General features: G+C 41.2%; 1 protein-coding gene across 1 annotated transcript in view; it reads right to left on the reverse strand.

The window, feature by feature from the left end:
* INPP5F (inositol polyphosphate-5-phosphatase F) overlaps positions 1-18,331 on the reverse strand; it is a 47,535-nt gene extending 29,204 nt beyond the window's left edge. The window contains exons 1-2 of the mRNA XM_054382782.1: positions 18,235-18,331; positions 1,349-1,429 (exon numbers count right to left, since the gene is read on the reverse strand). Coding sequence (XP_054238757.1) covers positions 1,349-1,429; positions 18,235-18,331 — 178 coding nt within the window. The remainder of the gene's footprint in view (positions 1-1,348; positions 1,430-18,234) is intronic.
* Positions 18,332-21,945: the final 3,614 nt, after the last annotated feature.

Genomic DNA, 21,945 nt, shown 5'->3' on the forward strand with positions numbered 1-21,945 from the left:
ATCACAGAGCACTTTCCCACAGCAGAAAAAAGTCATTACTGGAGTTTAGCCATCATTCATCATGAAAAGCACATGCTAAACAGCACAGACAACCTGGGTGAGAAGGTAAAGTGAGATGGTAGATTCTGAACCACTTCACATCATCAGACCTGAAAGAGGATGGCTGAACAGATCTGTAGAATGAGCACAAGGGGAAAAAAAAAAAAAATCAGGTGAAGTTGAAAGAAGATGAAGCAATGCAACCAAAAAGATGACATGACTATAACCTTCATGGAGACATGGGCTCTGAACTACTCCTCTCAGGAACAGGACCTAGGGCTTACAGTAAATGTGGAGTCAAGCATTTCCCAGAACTAGGATCTGTCATCATCTCATGCAGTGCTGTACCAGTCCCTGTCTTCCTTCCTTCCCTATTCCTGGTATGTCATTGCCTTCTTGACTAATCTCTTTCTATTCAATAGAGCACAAGCATCTGATCCATTTCAGCACTTAATCCATTCTACTATCCTGGAACACACTTGAAACTTTACCTGTATTGATCATATTGCCAGGCACTACTTTAAATTCAGGGGCTAAGCATTCACAACAAAAAACAGCACACAGTAAGTGCAGCAGAGTTTATAGCTAGCTTTCCTGTCTGTCAGCAAATAGATATTAGAGCTCTACTTGCAGAAAAATCTTTCTAGACAAAGCTAGTAAGGATCAATATTTATTATGGCTATAGGAATTTGCAGCTAACTAAAGGTAAAAGAGCACTAACCTTATTTTACAGGAACAAGTTACCAGAATCAGTTGGAGATAATTAAGTCACAACGCATTCTACATCTGCTTCTATTTTATAGCTATACCTTACATTCAACTGAAAATAAGCTTAAGTGTTCCTTTTAGTTTCAAATAATCATCTACCAGGGCAGTAATTATTCTTCAGGTTTTCATATATCATCAAAACTCCAAGCTTTGTATTTTTGTGAAAATTTCCACTAACCACAGGAGAACAGCAAGAAGTGCTTGAAAGAATTATTCCATAGGGTACAAGAATTTTATGCATCTTACATGGAGTCTCCAGAATTTCAAACAAATCTCTACTCCTTGTGAATGCAGTTCTTTTCTACAAAAACCTGGCAAACAGAGGGAATTTGCTTCTGAAGCTACAATATAATGACTTCAACAAGTTTACATAGTTTCAGAACACTCCTCCACTGCAAAGAGCACCACAAATTCCATTTGAGCTATTTTTTCAGTCAGTGATTCTACCAAAAAAAAGTGAGAAGAAGGGGGGCGGGGGAGGGAAATGCCACCACCAACAAAAAGAACCACACAATAAATCCCATCAAAAACAGCCACATACCTGTATGAAGCTGAACTTTACCAATGATTCCTTCTACCAGACCCAGACAAATGGGATTCCAAGCCAAAAGAAGATCAGTAGCTGGAAGAAAGAACAAAGCTCCTGTTTTTACCAGAGTAAACACAACAGGACAATTAATTCAGAGATGGTCATTCTCTCCACTTTCCCCACCTTAAAGGGTACAAAATACACCAGAATTCCTGAAATAAAATATGTATGCTACTCATTTTTGTTTGTTACCAAGTAGTTACAACCAAATCACTAAGTTTCCATTTTAAAGCCCTAGCCAAGCTATTTCCCAGGTATTTCAGTAGAAAATACATAGTTGTTTTGGGCTACAATGACTTTTTTCAATGGAGGCTTAATTCTTCTAATATCCATTACACTTTGTAACTTGACTGAAATTCTGCATAGCTATAGGGAAACTGAGTACAGGTCGTGACATTAAAAATGTAGCTTTAAACATCCAGATACTGCCTTTCAGCCCCAGCTCTCTCCCATATCTATCCAACTACTATTTCACATCCTCTTTCTATATCCACACAGATACACATTTCCTCTTTTGTTAAACCACTCTCAACTCCATGGAATACAACCAAAGTATACAAGTTAAGTTTTATGTTACTTCTCCTACTTTATGTACTTCTCCTACTGTTAAGGCATTCCAGTGAACCACAAAGGAAGTAAAAGAGAAAGCAGCAACTTTCTCATCTATGAAGGGTGCTCCTCTCCACATTTATTCAAATCATCACTTGGTGCAAGTTAATGAAAGAGTATAAACATGAAGAATAACCTGTAGTTGTACAGACACATTACTGATACTCTCAGTAAGAGTTTCTAGTAGTGTAGTACCTGTTTAAGACTCTGGGAAAGAATAAATTTTGTAAGACAAATGTTTTAAGTGAAAACAAATCTTTAAAAACAACTGATATCTGTGTAGAAGAGAACAAACTTACAAATGCAAAGGAGAAAAGAATATTCTTCTAAACGAGGAAGGACAGGAAGCTGGCTATTATCTACCAAAAACTCACTCTTTCCAAGGTGGAGGAGTTAAAACTGGAGAAACATCCAGACAAATTAAATATCTTGGCTCCCCATGTTCAGTAGATGAACATGCACAAACTCACACAGTAGCTTAAGATACATAGGAATACAACTCATCCACCTACATACACTTCATTTACCAGACCTTGGAAGTCTGAGATGTGCAGCTGACAACTGACATTCATTCTGATACCTGTGTATTTTCCAACACTCTATCCATCCTGAAATGTGTAATTGAAACTTTGCTATTCCAAGAATGCACTTTTGTTTCCTGACCCTAGATCTGCTCTGGTGTCCTCAATGTGTTTTAATTTGAGAGAATTGCCCAGGTTTGATAGGCATTGACAATGCCCTTAATACTCTGAAGTGTGTACTCACTTATGAAGCTCCCATCCCAAACTGCTCACTCTTCCCCTTACCCCACTAACTAAATTCAAGCTACTGAAGTAAGTGCTGCCTCTTTTTGCTGATTCCTGTCAGAGATCAACTATCACTGAAGATATGTTCACTGTTCACAGTGATCCCATCAACGTTGTGGCTGCAGCACAACAGAACTTCCATCACCAATACAGAACAAAACCAGCTTTGATGAAATTATTTCCACCACCACCCATCAGAGCTTACCAGCAGTGATGCAGGGCCATGCAATGCCTGATAAAATTTAATTTTCTGTGTTTACACACATATAAGCCTAAAAAAAGGCAACATAAAAGAAACTTGGAAGAGCATCAGAAGCCAAAACTGCTTTCTAGCTCTTTCTCCAGTCTACTACCAGTAGAGCTGCTCCTCAGTCAGGCACAAACTGGTAAGGAAACAAACTGCTGCTTTGGGATAAAAACCGCTCGCTCAGCACTGAATGACTCCAGGCAAATCTGAAGAGTTTAAGGAAGAAGATTGTCAGCTTCCTTTAGGGAGAGGGCAAGACAAAAAAGGATTTGAAATCACTTCTGAAGTGGGGAAACTCACTGGTTGTTTTTCATTAAGTGTTCTCTTTCTAATGGAATGCCTTTTGTTAACTGTTTTTCTTTCTATTAGATTGTTCTGTCTGTTAGAAAATTTTCTCAGCAGCATAAAAGATAAAGAGTTAGCATAAGAGATAGGTTTTTAGACATAAATAAGAATGTTTTAACTAAACATAAGACATTGGTACAACCTTGAGTTCAGATAAAATTGCAGCTCCTGGACACAGCTGCTGAATGTGAAGGGGCCAAGACAGGAATTCTCACTTGCTTGAAGACTGGCTGGAAACCAACTTGAAGAATTAACTAGAAGAATTATTAGCGGCAACATTGTTGTCGGGAGGCTAGAAGGTGACAACGAAGAACCAGGAGTGAAAGGACCTTATCTACGCAAAATAAGCTTTTAGAAATCCTAATGCCTATGTATCGTTAAGCTCTATACAAAAGCTTAAGCTTTCAGGGACGACCCTCTCGGAACCCACGTGTGTTCATATAAACTGATGGCTGTTTCTCTAATGATTTTAATGATCATCAAGTCTTTATCACTGCATCAGTTGGCAAGCCAGGCAGAAGAGCTGCTTTTGGGCTTCAACGGATCCTGGGAGTGGAGCGACCGGTGCTGAGACGGACCCCGTTGGACCAAAAGAGCCCCGAAGCAAGGACTCCGGGCCCCCTTGGACCAAAAGAGCCCCGAAGCAAGGACTCCGCTAGAGTTACTTCTCTAGTCCGTTGTGTTCCCGGAGAGGGTTAGGATCTTCCCCCCAGCGCCACCGGACATTTTCCCGGAGGGTCGCCCTCCTCACCCTGGACCTCGGCTGTCCTAGACAAGACTCAACTGCGGTACAAAGCATCCTTTAAAAATTAGTTTTGGAAAGACCGGGTCTTTCGGGGAGGTCAGAACCGTAAGTCGCTTTGGGACGCCCCGGTCAGGTGAAGTGACAGGAGTCTCACCTGCTACCTGGTTGGGGCAGAACCAGGGTGAGCGTTTCTTTCCGCTGTAAAGGGGGGCGCCTATTTCGGTATCCCTCTCTGTATATAAAAGTCAGGAGGTACGAGACCATTGGAATTATTCGTTGGAACGGTTTCCTCGGCTGCGGTAGCGTAGTTTGTGGCTCTGTGTGCGTTGAGGTGTTTGGGTTTGTGTTTGGTTTTTTTTTGTTTGTTTGGGGTTTTGTTTGTTTGTTTTAAAGTTTCTCCTGCGGAGCGGAGAAGACAGAGGGGAGAGGGCGGCGGCACTGCCTCTCATCTCCCGAGCCGCTTTTGGGGGGTGCGACTGGGCTGTGTGGCCATCAGCGATTAAGTGCTAAGTGAGCTCTTGAGACTGTGCTGTTAAGTACTAAGGTGTTGTGTTCCTTTTGTTTGTCTTTCACTCCGTGATTTTCTAGAATACCCTCTGGCAGGTCCAGGGTCCACCTTGCTTTCGTGTGATATTCAGTATCAGAAGTTTAGTGCGCGGTGTGGATGCAATGCAGAGATAGGTCTACCGGTTATGCTGTATGATTCATGACCGTACTTCACCCTGAGAGTATCTAAACGGTTTGTGTGATTGAGTTTCTTTTCTTGAGTTTGTGCAAACTCCTACAGAACAAACAGAAGTTTGTGAGCATTAACTGGAAGATGTTAATTGTGTGTTTAATATTAGGATTGGCATTTGTTATTACTCTGTGGTGGTATTACAGAACTTGGAGGTGGTCTGAAAGTGAGAAACAACTATTATTAAAATATGTACAAGATCAGATGCAGGGCCAAAGTAACAACAAAATGCTTACCAGTCGAGATTGGGATAAATCCAGGTTGGAAAATGCAATACCAGAAGCAGCAAATCAATCAGCTTTATATTCTGTCAGACAGGGACCACAAGAATCTCCCACAGAATTTTTAGAGAAATTGCAAATGGCCCTGAGAAAACACACAGCATTAGACCCTGCTTCCGATGCAGGGAAGCAACAGCTCATTTCCCTGTTTCAGGGACAGTCATCCCCAGATATATAGAAAAAGCTCTGAAAACTTAAAGAACCTTATACAGGAGATCTAAAGAGACTGGTAGAAGAGGCTTGGAGGGTTTTTATCAATCGAGACATGGTGGGGAAAAGAAAATTGATGAAGAAGGGATTGGGGAAAAATTGATGTTCTTATTGTTATGAAAAGGAACACAGGAAGAAAGATTGTCTGATGTGGTGGGATGATGTAACATCAGAAGCAGGTCCACTGGTTAAAATGAAGAAAAAGAGGTAGAATTTTTTTGTGGATACAGGTACCTCTTTCCTGTTTTAAATCAAGGATTAATGTCTGTTAGTATTGATTTTGTAACTGTAAAAAGCTACCGGCCAACAGGAAAAGGCATTTTCTTAAAATCTTGAAAATACTAAGTAAGAAAACAAATTGGAAAGTATTAGTTTTATATTTATTAGGTAAGGATTTGATATAATTGGATGCAGTAATAGCACTTCAGTAAGAAAGTATAACGTTAAGATGCAGGAAGAACAGGTACTGGATGTTTTGAGTTTAATTTTAATGAACTTAGATGTATGAGGGAAAGCAAAAATAGGTGGGATGTATTAGGTGAATATACAGGAACAGATCTAAAAGACACATTTTCTGTTTGTCTTAGCCTTGACATTTGAATGGAAAGCCAAATAGGAAAAAAAAAAATCAGTTTAACTGGACAGTGTTATCATAAGGGTTTAAGAACAGCCCCACAGTTCTGGGACTTATCATTAGAACTTAAGGCCAAGAAATTGAGGCACGAGCAAGCTTTTTTGAGGCCAAGTGGATTTTGAGTCAGTCTCTTGCAGCAAGTAATCCACCTGGAAGCAGGAACACCAGAAGCAGCCATCTGCAGAATACTTCTCTCCAGACAGTAACAGAACTTAAGAGCCTCTCTGGAAATTACATGTCAGTGCCAATTATGGATACGTAATCATGGACCTTTATATAAACTGATAAAGAAAAACATCACTCAGGATTCAAAACCCTCAAAGAAAAAGCTAATGAGGGCACCAGCACTAGGCCTGATGTGATGACATCACGATTGAAGTAACTAACATTATAAATCCAGCTGCTTCTCTCAGTGGAGTTGCCACAGAACCATGATTGTCTGGAAACCATAGAAGCTGTATACTCTAGCAGACAAGACCTGAAGGAAGAGGCTGTGCAGAATGCAGAGGATGGCTGGAGTAGTTTCATCTGGCAAGATATCTGAGAAGCAAGAAAGCAGTGACCATCACAGAAGTTTTAAAAGACTTAACAGCTCGAAGGAAGGCAGATTAAATATGCAGAAGAGATACTACATCTATTAGAAGTGGTCCAACTGCTAACTGAGATTGCTGTTTCAAGAAGGGTAACACTGATCCAGATAAAGGTAATAAATTGGCTGATGATGGGGCCAAAGACAGCAGAAAACACAAAGGGATAGGCTTTAACCTTAGATAATAGCAAAAGCATTTTAAGCAACAAGGAGAGATAGAATATGTAAAACCAGACTAATTAGTTCCTTCAAGGATGGGCCCAATTAAACAATATTAGGGTTATAATTTTAGGTAAATTAATATGGGGAGTTGTTAAGGTAGAATACAATAAAACATACTGATACACTGGGAAAGGAAATTCCTAAGAGGAAATAGTGGTATATCAATTTGTCAAACCCACCAAGAGGAAGGGGTATATCTTTTAGTGCTCACAGATACCTTTTCAGATGGCCCTGGGGCTTTCTGTAGGAGTACCTATCTGAAAAGTACTTTACTAAAACTCTGGGAAAAGAAAGCTTATTACAAAACTGAAGAAGAATTTGTAGTGGAAAAAGGGGGGAAATTAAATGGGGAAACTCACTGGTTGCTTTTCATTAAGTGTTTTCTTTCTGTTGGAATGTTTTTTTTTTGTTAACTTTCTGTTAGAAAATTTTCTCAGTAGCATAAAAGATAAAGAGTTAGCGTAAGAGATAGGTTTTTAGACAAATAAGAATGTTTTAATTAAACATAGACATGGGTACAACTTTGAGTTCAGATAAAACTGCAGCTCCCAGACAGAGCTGCTGAATGTGAAGGGGCCAAGATAAGAATTCTCACTTGCTTAGAGTGGCTGGAAACCAACTTGAAGAATTAACTAGAAGAAGAAGAATCAGCGGCAGTGAGGATTAGTGGCAATGTCATCGGGAGGCCAGAAGGTGACAATGAAGAACCAGGACTGAAAGGACCTTACACCTATGCAAAATAAGCTTTTAGAAATCCTGATGCATATGTATTGTTAAGCTCTGTATAAGAGGTGTGATTAGCTCTTTTCGGATTCTCAGCCTTTTGGATGACCTTCTGTCTGTTCAATAAACTGATGGATGCTTCTTAATGATTTTAATGGTCTTTATCACCTCGTCACTTCAATACTGCCCTTACTACTGAGCTCCTACCTGGTTCAATCCACCAAGTGGCTGTAACTGTTTATCTTTCAACCCTAAGAGAGTGTACTCATCTTCCTCAAACTCTGTTTGCTTTCAGGAATAGACCTTGGTAAGCAAGTGTTTCCTGTCAGTGTACTAAGTATCAAAAACAAACAAAATGTCATTGAACTTTAATATCAGTTATATATATATACACACACACGTTTATATGCAAGTATATAAACAGACATAAGTCATAGAATCACTTAGGTTGAAAGAGATCTTTGAGTTCAAACATATTTATACACCTATGCAACATTTAATTTCACAGCAGTATAATGCACTTGAAACACTCTGAGATCTTAATAAATGTGGCCCTCCCATACCTGAAACAGGCCAGCTGGCTATCATAAGGAATGCCCTCACCACCCCCATCTATTCAAATAGCCAAGGCAGTGCAGATAATGGGAGAGGAAATCTTTGCACTCTGCCTGCTCTCCATGGATCCCAGTATAGGGATGCTCCCTCAACAAGCCCCTTTCTATATCATTTAATGCAGCTATTTCCCAAAACTTCTTCCCATAGCCTGACAGAGTTGCAATTTTCACGATCATTTTCACCTGCAATAGCCATTTATGTTTAAAAGCAAAAGCTGAGTAACCCACTGTAAATAGCCAGAGTAAATCTTTCAGCTCTGCTGTGTAACTTCTGACAGCTGAAGTGTTAACTTTCAGGAAAAATCTTTGATACTATTTTTAAAGAGATGGGACATTTTTTTCCTTTACATCTGCTTTAGATCAAAGACAACTACAGGACTTTATTATTAGCACTGTTTGACCCTTATGACCTCTTGTGGCTTTTCAAAAGAAAGGCTGCTTCCCAGTTCCAGTTCATCTTCAAACAGTGTTCCAAAATATTAACCAGGATTAAGAGATTACAAATTAACTGGAAAGGTTTAAAAGTATAATCTTGAACTTCATTCTCTTGTAGGAAATAAAATGCTACTTATGCAAACAGAATTCAGCCTAATTAAGTTGTCCTTTCAGCACAGATTTCTAAATTTACAGTTAAGCTACTGTAATTGCAAAAAGATGGAGGAGTAGTAAGAAGTTCAGTATTACAAGTGCAAGCTCTTAGTTGTCATGAAGTGTTATATTTGCATATTCTCACCCCAAACTTTGAACAAGTTATCCCTTCAGCTAATCACCTGTTTTAATTATCTTTGTCATTTATATGTTTTTCTCTAAGTGTTCAGAGCCCTCAATCCCTTTGAATTTAAATGCTTTGCATTACAAAACAGAAATTAAATCCTCACTACTCCCTAACCTGACCACACACAGAGCCCTTTAGAAGCCTACAGCTAGGATACACTAGGAGGATGTAAAAACCTACTTCCTGAGCTCTCCTTGCTACTACACTTTACAGCCTTGCCTATCCCCCAGTCTCCAATTAAAAGAATGATGTTTTCCAAACTAATTCAAAGCAAGTTTCTTGCAGAGTGCCTGTCTCAACTGCAAAAGGACACCACACTACAAAGTACATACCTACCCACTGATGCCCAGGAAAATGAAACTGATTTAGCTTCCTTGGACACTGAGCATCTCCAAATTCAACTAGATGAACAGAGCAGTCCATGTACAACCCAGGCTGCATAATGACAGATTTCAAGCAGAAGGTTGGGAGTATACAAATTTGTATTATTGCTGCAAAAACAGGAAGCAAGCCCCAAAGAAAGGAGCCAACCAAAAAGAATCCTTACTATTAATTTTGATAAAGAACACTTTGTATTCTGCTGCAGTCATAAACTCTGAGTCACCAGGCATTGATTAGGAAACTTTAAAAAATATTTTTTTTTTTAAATATTCAGTTGTCTGGAGGGTATCCAGCATTACAAGGAATGGCACACTCCTGTACTGCAATAGGTAACAAACTGCTGCTACTCTCCAAACAGAATCTAACCCTCCAGATCTGTGCTTTTCAAACCTTGTCACATACCACAGCAGTAAAAACATATTTTAGCCTGCATCCTAAATATATTTATAAATCATATACATGTTCTACTGTACTAATATTATACCCTATACAACATACACAACAATAGATTTACAGGAATGAAATGATATTTTACAACAGTGGTTATTTTATCTTTATTAACAGTAAGAAATATTTTCTTTCCACACCCCCATGGACTACCTTGTGCATCCCCAAGATGCATGCCTCCCACTTCAGAAAGCACTGGTGTAGACAGCTGGGAGACACATTTCAACCACTTCAAGTTAGAAGGATTTCAGTTATGAAAAACCTTTACTTATCACTGATTTATGTCAATGGTTCTTAAGAACCATGAGAGGAACACTGGCATAGCTGTGGTAAGCCAAGGCAAAGCAAGGTGAGGTTTTCCCTATCCCTCCCTTTTCCTCTTACTCGATAATCAACTTTTCTCTGTGACTCTCCAGTTAAACTCAAAGCAGAAAAAGAATTATAGGTTTGGAATTACTACATAAAACAAGGAAGCTATACTCAAAAAATTGGCATGTTTCAGGAACAGGAAATAAAATGAAAGGATTTCATGACACACACTACATATCCCTCCCCTTTTTTGGTTATTTTTAAACTACTTAATCAAATAACAAAAAGCAATATATCCTTTAAACACTACTGGGAGACATTTTAGTAGAGGGGAAAAGTTAAGCATCAGCCACATGTGGGAATATTGCTCAGTTTTCCTAAACTGAGAAACAGAGGAGAAAAACTGGAAGTTAGCAATTAATGACAGACCAGCACATTTGCTGTTTTGCAACTGTCTCTTGGGGAAAACCGTGTATTTCTAAATTTGGCTTAGAATTCTGTTTTGCACAAAGCTGGTATCTTATGTGATGTACTTCAGCATTTCAGTATGACCTTGCCTCCCTATCATATTCTCAGAGGTAAAGGCTCACTTACTACACTACTCAAAGCATGAACTTTTCAAGACAAAGTATGTTCAAAGAGCTTGTTTTCAATTGCAAGACACAGTGAACACTATTTCAGGGTTTCTATTCAACTAAGATTTCTTCCTTAAAAGGAAATTCAAGTGGAATTCCATTCATTTCAGTTCATCTTTTCGGGGGGGAAAAAAAACCTCTCTAGAATTTTTATTGTAGAAGGAATTAGAGGTGCCTGGAAGAGAAATGTATAAGCCATCATTGAGCTTTAATGGTCCTGCTTACTAAAGCAGAGCTTTCATGAAGAAGAGGCTTGCAGTGTTTCCAAACTTCTCCTCTAGAAATCCATCCAGTAACTTCTTTTCCTCTTGATACTTGTTCCTATCACTGTGATGGCTATGAAGACATGAAATGCAATGACTTCAACAAATACAGATAGCTAGATCCACTGACAGAACCAATGATTGTTAGTGTTAACTCCACAGACAGGAATTAGAGCACTTCACAAAAAGTTTAAACAGATGGGAGGAAGAAGAAAAGCCTGCAGGTACCCGCAGGCACATCCCTCCTCAATACACTCCTATTTTACCTCACAACAAGTGTTATTTCCAGCTTATAATTTTTGCAAATGATACTTGCAAGAGTAGGTGCTATGGCTAAATCATGACCAAAAATAAACTGGGAAAAGTTTTTTGTTGCTGTCATTTGCTTAAAGAGTTAAATCCTCTTTGATCAAGTTAGATTTCCAGGGCAGGACAGTAGGGTTTTGTCAAGGGTTAGGGCTGGGATGGCTGCTAGACAAGTGACAGATGCTATAAATCTCTCCCTTCACAAAGGGGAAGAGAAAGGGAACAAGCAAGAGAGACTTAAGGGTTGGAAAAGAAAACTAGAATAGCCTTAATAAAATAATAATGATAAAATGAAATATGTACCAATACATGCAAAATCAACCTCAAACCTAACACCTCCAACCCCTCTCCCCTTCATGTCACTTTTCACCACTGAAGCTGTGAACAAGCACTAGGGAAGTCCCAGACTGGACTTCACAGCAGTCAGGAACTGGATTCATGAGCTGGATTCTGGAATTGGATTCAAGAATATATGGATCAGGATCAAAGGCAGAAGAACAGACAGAGTGCTCCTCGGACACTGGCCAATGAAGCAGAAGCTTGACCCTCACAATCCCTCAGCTTTATACTGAATGTGATGTCCATGGGATGGAATCCCTCGTTGGTCAGTTTAGGGACCCCTTTCTTGTCCCCTTCTCCCTGCAGGTGTGGCCTTTTACTTTCTGCACCCCAAACATGACACAGGAGCTGTAGCAGTGACCTTGGTCTCTACAGCATCAAGTAAAAACAAAAGTATTTCTGCACCCCAATCCTTGGTATTAATTATAAACACTGAGTGTGGTCACTGCTGGAAGCAGCCACTGTCTGCAAAAATGTGCTGTTAACTTCAGAAAGTGCCATCACTCAGAAGATATTTAGGTGAAAAGTAAAAATCACTGGAGAGAATTAGTTCTGTTCTAGCTCTAACCAACACAGTTTTCAAAAATACAGATTCAGCTGCACAAGCAAGTTTCTCAGAATAACCATGCATATTTTTGTAACACATTCAAAACATTCCATTAGCAGAACTACTTCAAATCATGAGTTTAACACTTCATGAGAAGCAAACTGAGTTACCAAATTTGTACATTAGTCTCTAAAAACCTCTATGTATATTAAAAAAAATTCATGTTCTTCATAACATCAACCATGAAACCTCTAAACACCACCAAACCCAACTTTTGTCAGTAGTCTCAAATCTTTGGAAACATCTGAGGGGAAAAAAAACACAGTTTGCCATTGAAACACACATTCAATACTAAACTACCTTGTCCTTCAGACCTCTTTGATATTGCACTGAAGAATTTGCTTCTAAAAGAAAATTCTCAACCATCATCTAATAAGTCTCACAGCTTGAAGGAAATTTAATAGATGTATTCTAGAGTCTCTGGCACTTCAGAGGCTGCTGTTGCAGCTGCCATGCTGGGAAGAGAAGCAAAAAGAAGTGTTTTCTTGTTGTCAAGTCTCATACTTTCATTACCAGCAAATGCCTTGCAGCCCATCAAAACACTTCCTGAAGTCACTCAAAAAGTTCAGGTAAGCTGAGAGGCTTTAAGACACTTAAGCTACAGCATTAAGCATTCTTTGTGGGGCATAACCTTAGTAATGTATGCTCAACAGCATCAGTTAAAGATTATTAACAATAAAAAAAAAAAAAAAAAATCAGTCTGACCTACAATAGTTGCTTTGAAAACATAGGTGGTGGCACAGCAAATAAGAGGTCCCCTTTTACTACAGTTCAAACACTTTAAAGCTTCAGTTTAAAGTTTTAATATTTCCTTACACATACAGCTAAAATAGCACTTACACCAATAAAACTGTGACAAAAACCCTATTAAGTTTTCACAGTTCAAAAAACCACAAGCTTTTGAGACAGGTGCAGACCCCTCTTAATTGAAAACCTCATCCCTGACAGCACCTTCTGGACTTCTAAATATTTTAGTTGCATTTAGTCTGTAATTTCTTATTCACTGTTTAACTAATATTAACCCACAAGATCACAGACAAGTCTAACCTCTGCCAGCAAAATACAAACTGCTGAAGTCCACCTGAATTACAGATTCATTTTAATTCTGACAATTTTTTTAAGAGCAGCTTCCCCCCCCTTTTTTAATTCACAAAGGAAGCCACTTTCAGATCACTGAGACCAAAAGAACCAGCATATCATGCTTAAGGAGTTCTTTATGCATTTAAAGCCTAAAGTTATTTCAGTGTGGGCATGAATTCCAAGACATCCATGCACCTGAGTTGGGTCAAGCTTGGCACTTCCAGACCTCTTCATATATGGAAAAGAGTCTTGTACTCAACTTGTCATCTGCTGGTAAGACTCAGCAGTAAACTAAACAGGAAACATCTCACCTCAAGATTTATCTCATTCTCACCAGGTTAGGAAAGACCATATTACCAACCAATTGAAGTCTCAGTTTTGGGTTTATTATGCTCCAAAAAGAATCATGGATGGAATTACAAAGCAGAAAATAATTTCTCTCCAGTAAATACATTTTAAGATCTCACATCACAGTCAGAAGTTAGAAAACGGATTAATGTATACAACACTCAATCAGATAACAGACATACAGCAGCCCCTCTCTCTCTCCTAGTCCTCTCTGTTCTCTTTTGTGAGGGAGCAAGCAGCAACAGGCAAATTAACTGCTCAAGATTTAAGCATATATTCTTGATAGTTTGCAGCTAATGCAGAACAGTTCTGACATCTGGTTTGTCACATACACCACAAGTACGTTGTGCAGGCAACTAAGAAAGGGTAGGGAGAAGAGGGAACGGTACGAGCAGGCAAGAGTGAGAATCAGTTCGGTAACCATTGCAGCTAAGAAGTGTGGAAAAACAGCTTGAGGCTCCCTATGAAGTAACTTGAAATACAGAGAGAATTTTTCTAAAGCTACAACTCCCTCCTCCAGAATTCATTTTCCAGAGCAGACAGGCAGTTTCCAAGACATATCACTGAAATCCAGGAAGGCAGTTTTGTACGAAATACTTAATTCAGCAGCATGAATTCACACTTGGGGCATAATCCCTGACAGCCATGCTTTGGCCTTTTCTGTAGCCTTAAATCTATGGATACACCTGTTGCTATCAGGGCATTGCTCCTTACACCAATCACTAGATTAAGGCCTTCACTTGAGCATTTACACGCATTCAAACAGTGGAATTACTCCTCCACTCTACAACCACAAAGAACAGCTCAGGAATTCTGACAAGTAATTTCTACAGGACTCCTGTAATGTCATTAAGGTCACATAGAGGTAGACTATTAGATGGCCTTCTCAGAGATCTCACACTATCAGACTAAGACACTTAACCTAAAATCTGTCTCAATGCTCTACAAATATTGTTTGGTAGCATGTTTTTCATTAAAGGAAAAGCAGTTAAGAGGCATTGCTGCACAACCATATTCAACAGATGAAAATCACTACTGCAACACTAACTGCCTGAAGTGTTTAAAACAAACAAATGCTCATTGGTCTCTACTTAGAGCTTCAGGGATAAAACACATCTTAGCACCACCTTGCAATTACAGGTAGAGACCATGGAGTCTTTGAGTATAAAGTATCCAAAAGTTGCTTTACAGTAATTCCAATGCGTATCACTCAATCTCCTGTAGATCATCTTCTCCAAGGTTATGGGAACCAGCGTTACTACTAGTAACACTTTTAATAGCAGCTCTCCACAATCTTAATTGGCCTGGCATTACTGCCCTGGGTATCATCAAGGCCAACACAATTTTTCACCCAGTAAATTAGTCTCATTCCTTTTTCTGTCAAGAAAATTGTGAGTAGAATTCAGTGTCTTCAATCCTTCTGCTCTTTTCTATATGCACATACACATCCATATTTAAATATATACTTTAAACCCACAACATCAATAAAACAATGTTTATAATCTGTGTAGAACTACCACTCAGCAGCAGCCAAGCAGAGCATATACAGTAAACCAAGGGTGAAATCCTGACCAAAACCTGATGTAAGGTATTTAAAGCATATGTTTTTTCTCTACACTGAAAGAAGTACACTGTAGAATGCTAAATTCCCAACAAAATCTATGATGCCAAAGTGACTCATTGATTTCCTGCAGGTGACTCATTAGTGCTTTCACTTCAGAGAGAAAAAAGCACTGAAACATGTTGTAAACACAGGCAGACATCCTTCAAACTAGGGCCAATCTCAGACTTTGCTTGATAGCAAATATTTACTGATGCCTTTTTGCCTTTTCTAATTCAAGCTGTTCACTCCATGACTCAAAGAGGTCAGAAATACAGCCTTCAGGATTAGCAAATTTCTCAGCATGCCTTTATAGTTGAGGAAGGAGCATATTATAAAGCTCAACACCAACTCTTTAGAGTTAGACCTATCATACAAAGCCATATTTTGCAAGGTTTGGCAATATTATCTATTTCCATTCCTGAATGTGTAGAGATTAATTCAGAGGAGCCTCTGTGAGGCAGAATAAAGCCAAGGCCTGCCAAAACCAGTAAAGACACATCATTAGATTATGACCTTTTGATGGACTGCTAAACATGTCAACAAACCCAAGTTATGACTTTGTTTTGTTTAATATGGCAGTGACTCATCACACAGTAATCCCTTTGCTCATTTCCGGTCAGTGGCCTCCATTAGTATTTTATTATGTCTGATCATTTATAAACTTGAGGATCTCCAGCTTAGTTTTAATAAAAGCAAGAGCTACTGATCCAAGAAGTACTTCGGGGGGGGGGGGGGGGGGGGAGGGGAAGTTTCTTCCTTGTTTTACTTTTTTTTATTAAGGTATTTCATTTCATAGCCCTAGAACCCACTTACAAAAATATGACCCATAGACAGGACTGGAAAAATAAAATTACAAACACATTGAAATGGGAAAGTGTGACCAACAAAGATTCAAGCAGGCTAAGAGACTTCAGTATCATGTTACCCTTTCCTTAATCTGCAGGGCACACACAATAGGCATCACATGTATACTGGCTGAAAATGTAAAGATAGGCTAAGGACAAAATCCTGCTGAGCATATGCAGGCAGACTGCTGGGCACTGGCAATGCCTCCATGAAGTTAATGGACTTCAGGGGGAGGAAAAAAAAATAAATATATCACAGCCATGGCTGCCTGAAAAGCAATCAATGCTTTTAAAATTAAAGCTTTCAATCTCCTAGAACAACAGTTCACTAGCTTGTGCTTTTATTGCTCTGGGTCAAGTAAGAGCTTTTATGCCTATGCAGATGATTTTAACTACAACAAACCTAACTACAACAAATCTAAAACTGAAGGTTGGGTCTTTTTTTTTTTTCCTACAGAAACAATGCACTTCACTGAATATTATCACTGTCTGCTAACTCAACATCAAATATTTTGTAAGGCAATTTATAAATCAGGGTATGACTGGACTTGCAAACCATCAGTGAAGCTGCAGAACAATCACAGGATGTTAGGGGGTGGAAGGGACCTTTGGAGATCTTTGAGTCCAACCCCCCCATCAGAGCAGGACCATAGAATCCAGCACAGGTCACACAGGAACACATCCAGATGGGGCTGGAAAGTCTCCAGAGAAGGAGACTCCACAACCTCCCTGGGGAACCTGCTCCAGTGCTCTGTGACCCTCACAGTGAAGAAGTTCCTCCTCATGTGCCGTAGTTTACATCCAAGAACACATCATATTAACTTGAGGTAGACTGTATAATTTTATCTGAGAGATACAAACAAAAATCACACTGTCAAGACGTGACTCAAATACAAAAACGTCACAGAAGAGCAAGCAGCATGAAAAGCAGTTCTTTGGATAAACACAGCTTACAACGGTATTTGATGTTTACACATGAAATTTTTCCAGCCTTTGAGAGAAAGTTCATGAAGCATACAGTACTCAAATAACCAGCTTTAGTCAGATACATGCTTAACTGTTTGGCTTTTTTTTTTCCTTGGCATAAAACAGATCCAAATTTCAGGAAATCTGCCAGTGGTTTGGTGAAATATCCAACTATTTAGAACATTTTTAAACTTATAAGCAGGTACACTACTGTCTTTTACATCTAAGCTACATGTATTACTCAAAGTGAGCTATGTCTAAGGATAGTATTTCATTTTACAGACACCTTTACTGACTAAGCTCCCAGGTAGGATATTATAATTACCACTGCTTCAAGAATCTCCATTAACACAACTCAGGAGCTACAGTTTTTGTTCCCACTACCTTCTCCGCAGCCTGATATTAACACATCTACCCGCATTCTGAAGCTATCACTTATACCACCTATAGTCACTGCAAGAATTTGAGAGCAGCTTACAATCATAGACACCTGTTCAATTTCTCCTGAAAGAGGACACCTGGGAATACATTTCTTCAAGGACACAAGCCACAATTTATCAGAAACACTAGCAAGCATCCCTTATGTAAGGCTGACACCGACACGAGAGGGTCTTTTCTCATTTAATGATGCTCCTCCAAGGCTGACCTGACGCATTTCAACAGCATGAACCATTCGGGTTAGGCATAGGGAACTGGCAGGGGCAGCCCGACTCTGTTTTGTAGGGAAACAAACACACTGTGCAAGAACAACTCCTCAGCACGCAGGAGGGTCGTTCCTCGCTGGGACACCAGCGGGGACACAGGTGAGCTCCTTCCGCAGCTCTCTGGGACCCGTGGCGACAGAGAGGGGCAGTTGCTCCCCACCCGCTGAGGGCTGAGTCCCACAGAACCGACTTCCAGAGAGGCCTCTGGCGTCCCCCTCCCTCACCCGGGGCTCGGCACCTCTACCGGGTGCTCTCGGCGACTCTGGGGGCGGTCCCCTCAGCCGGTCCTCGGAGGACAACGCCACCACCGCCCTTCCCTCAGCGACCCTCTCCCCGGCCATTGTCAACCGCTGTTGTGCCCCGGCTAGATCACCCCGGGCGGGTGGGACCCGGCCCGCCCTTCCCCACGCAGGAAGCAGGCAAGGAGGCGCGCCCCTGCTCCAGCCCCGCTGCCGCGGCAGGGACTCACCGGCTCTCAGCTGCAGGCTGCCGTCCCTCCGGCTGCACCATAGCGCCCGCTCCCCGCTCTGCAGGATGTAGTGGTCTTTGGCTTGGAACAGCTCCATCCTCGCACGCCACCGGAATGGAAGGAGCGACGGAGAGCAAGCGGCAGCTCCCGCCGCTCCGCAGCCGCGCGGCTCCGCGGGCGGAAGGGGGAGGGCCGGGACGAGGCGCGTTCCCGATCCACAGGCAGTGTGCGCGCCCGCACTGCCGCACCGAGCCCAGGGCTTCCTCAACCGGCTGAGCACGAGTGCGGGTTCCGGTTGGCGCTTCCTCACGTGACACTGCCTCGGCCGCGCGCTTAAAGGTGCCGCGCGGGGCGGGGCTGGCGGCGTGCGTGGGGAGGGTTTCGTTTACCCCTGCGCTCAGCCCCGCCCAAAGGGCAGAGTGTGAGGCGCGGCTGTGGCGGTAGCGGTTACTCGTCGCGGTGGGGTAACTGGTGATAGCCCCCCACCCTGAGGTCGGCTGGTTTTGAGGGAGAGGCGTGCACCTTCCCCTCGGCGTCGGTGCGCCCCAGCATCGACGGTCTTCCTCCAGGGGTTAGGTTAGCCCAGCCCGGCCTAGCTGTAGGGAGGCCCCGGTTCCTCCCTGCCTGTGCTCGCTGGGTCCTGGAGCCTGCAGGAGTTGCGGGCTCCCGCAGGGCCTGGAAGCCTTCGGCAGCACAAGCGGCAAAGCCGCAGGAGGTTATAGCCATCTACCGCAAGCGGAGCCACAGCCATGCCTGCAGTCCCCAAGCTTTTTCCGAAGCCACAACCAAGCTTGTAGTCCCCAAGCTCTTTCATCTGTTTCCCAGAGGCAACAACTTCAATAACTCGTGGAAATAGGCAGGAGCTGACAGAGTGTATCAGCTAGTGGTGAAAGGAAATGGCACGGGACTCGTTACGATTTTAAATATTTTATACAGGAAGGAACACCTCTTAACGCAAGGGTAATTAACCCTCTTTCCTCTCCGGGCAACCTGGAAAATGTACCAGTGAACCCATCACTGCTACAGATCCTTCTCAGTCTTAGCAGCCACAGGTTTCCAGAGCTTTTGTTTGTATACAGAAGCTGTGAAGTCACTTCCCTATGAAACTGAAGTAGAAAGGGACATAGCTGAAAACCATTCCATTGTGCGTATAGCCATTGGGAGCAGCTTGGTTTGGTGAAAGCACATCTGTGGTGTATCTTGGAAATTCATGATGCATGTAAGTAGTTCCATGCAGTACTAGAAACCAAATTTTCTCTTTGTTTTTATTTGTTTTCATCTATGCTTCTTCCTTTAAGGAGTGGGATTTTTTTATGTTTTTAAACAGGCTTTATATTTTGAGTGTGGCTTATGGTTTTTCTTTCAAATATAAGGTCTTTGCTCTGATGTTGTACACCTGAATAATACAGGAACAATATGAATGGAGCTGAACTCTCTTTGATTTGGTAATAGATGCTGGTTTCCCCTGGGCAGGGATGGAAAATTATGCACTACGCTTTTTTGGCTTCAGATCCTGAAAATGCTGTGCTTTGTGAATGTCCCACAGCTTCCAGCACTGTCCTGCCTGATTTTTGTCTATAGCATTCAGTGTCATTGGCAGAATGCTGACAGTGCTAGTAATTCAGATCACTCCTACAGGTACTTTTTAGCATTGAATTACTGTTTTATTTTCCCATAAACACCATGCCAGGTGTTTTCAAAGGCATATCAAACATATGCATCAATGCAGTACGGGGATGAATTGGTCCACAGCTTGTTTCCTAGCAGAACAACGTGTGCTGTTTTCACACTTGGAAATAAGTGAATGCCATAAAACACCGCCTAGCCCCAATAGAGAAGGCATTGAAGCTCATTCAGGTAGAATGAGCTGTGATTGCAGTGGGACATACCTTGTGTCATTAACTGAAAGATCCTGGTGTGCACGGAAAAGTTGTCTTGCTTTCAGTTTTAGTTGCTTAAATGGAACAGCAGGAGCCTCACGTTTTTCAGATGCTCCGCTCAGTAAAAGCCTTGCTGCAGCTTCTCCTGCAGAGAAATCACTCTGTGACCCTGCAAGGAAGCTGGCAATTGACAGCTAAAACGATTCTTGTGTTTTGCTCTTCTCTCTCTTCCCTGCCTTGCACTACATAGTTCAGTCACAGGCAGCAGGTGTCTTAGTGACGGTAGCTGCAGCCTCCCGCTTCCCACAGAGAAATGTGTGAAGTCTTAAGGAAGAATTATTTAGAGCTGAGATTTGCTAAAATGGAAGGTGAGGCAGATTTTTGAGCAGCTGACTCTTCTGAGGTCGAGGAATCTCTTTTAGATGTCAGTTATACACACCTGCCTGCCTGAAATATTGTGTTGTTTTCTGGACAGTGCAAATAAACACCTTATTCAGTGGCACCACTCCTACATTTCGTTGTGTAAATGTAAACATTCAACTTTTACCTATACATTGAATTGATTATCTGAGAAACCCTTAAATACTTTTAACTGAGGTAATTAATTTAATTTTGTAAGAACAAATGATAATCAAGATGAAAATGCCAGTAAGAAAGATGTCCTGCCCCTTGCTATGGGCTCCTCCCACTCAGAGTGGCTCCACCAACAGCTGACTTGGCATTTATCACACAACAGGAGAGTGGAAATCTCTATCTGAGGCATGGGAACTAGCAGCTGAGGGCAGAGATTTCCAGAATGATTTCTGTCCTGTCAGTGGCAGATCCATTTTAGGAGTTTCCCTTCCCTGTCAGGGATTTCTGCTTCCCTTTGTCATGCTAAATCAAGTTCCTTTGGATACACGAGCTGGGAGTGCTGAAGCCTCTGCTGACAGATGGGGATGAACTGCTGGGCCTTTCTAACTCCCAAATAAAAAGATTTACTCTTTACTATTAAACTACCTACCAATGAGGAGGAGAAATTGGGAGTAAAGCTGAGCCAGGAAAGATGAGAGAGATGGGACATGTGGTTTAAAATGTGGGATTATTTCTCATTGTTTACCCTGATTTAATTGTTAATAAAATGTTTTTTTTTTCTCCAAGTCAAGCCTGGTTTGCCCTTGATGGTAATGTGTGAGTGGGCTTGAGTTTTCTTTGGTCATGTTTTTGATGCCAAAGTAATTGGAGAGGCCTTTCTTGTTACTCTTCATACTCCTTGCTAGTTTTCAATCTAACCACACTTTGCCCTTCCTATTTTCATCCCTGTGTGCTCAGGCAATGCATCTGTATTTGTCCTTGGTAGTCCCTACCCACTTACACTTTCCATATGTTCCTTTGTTGCATTTGAGCTTAGTTAGTGTTTTCCCATTCAGTCAGGCTGACCTCCTGTTGTGCCTGCTGGCTTTCTTGCAAGCTGTGTTTTTTGCAGACAGGACAAACTAGTTTACCTGTTCCTGTAGGCCAGGTGGTTCTAATGTGTTCTTATTAATATAGGAATATCATTAATAAACCCATAATTTTATACCCTTACTATCTTAAATCAAATCAATGGATCACCGCTTCTACAATATTCCAATCAGATTCTTTATTTTCCCCAATCTATCATCAAATATTTGCTACATTGACTGTGTGAGATGGTTCACAAATGATGATGCAAAAAGGGCTCTTCGGTTACTTTCCTCTTCTGAAACACTTTTTTTTGGAAAGGCCTTTGTGTGCTTTTTCGAGAGGTGGCATTATGTTGAGCAGACACTCTGGAAAGTTTGCTTTGAGAGGGAACCTCAGAACTAGAGTA

This window comes from Indicator indicator, chromosome 7 (genome assembly GCF_027791375.1).
Source record: "Indicator indicator isolate 239-I01 chromosome 7, UM_Iind_1.1, whole genome shotgun sequence".
In the NCBI taxonomy this organism is placed as follows: domain Eukaryota; kingdom Metazoa; phylum Chordata; class Aves; order Piciformes; family Indicatoridae; genus Indicator; species Indicator indicator.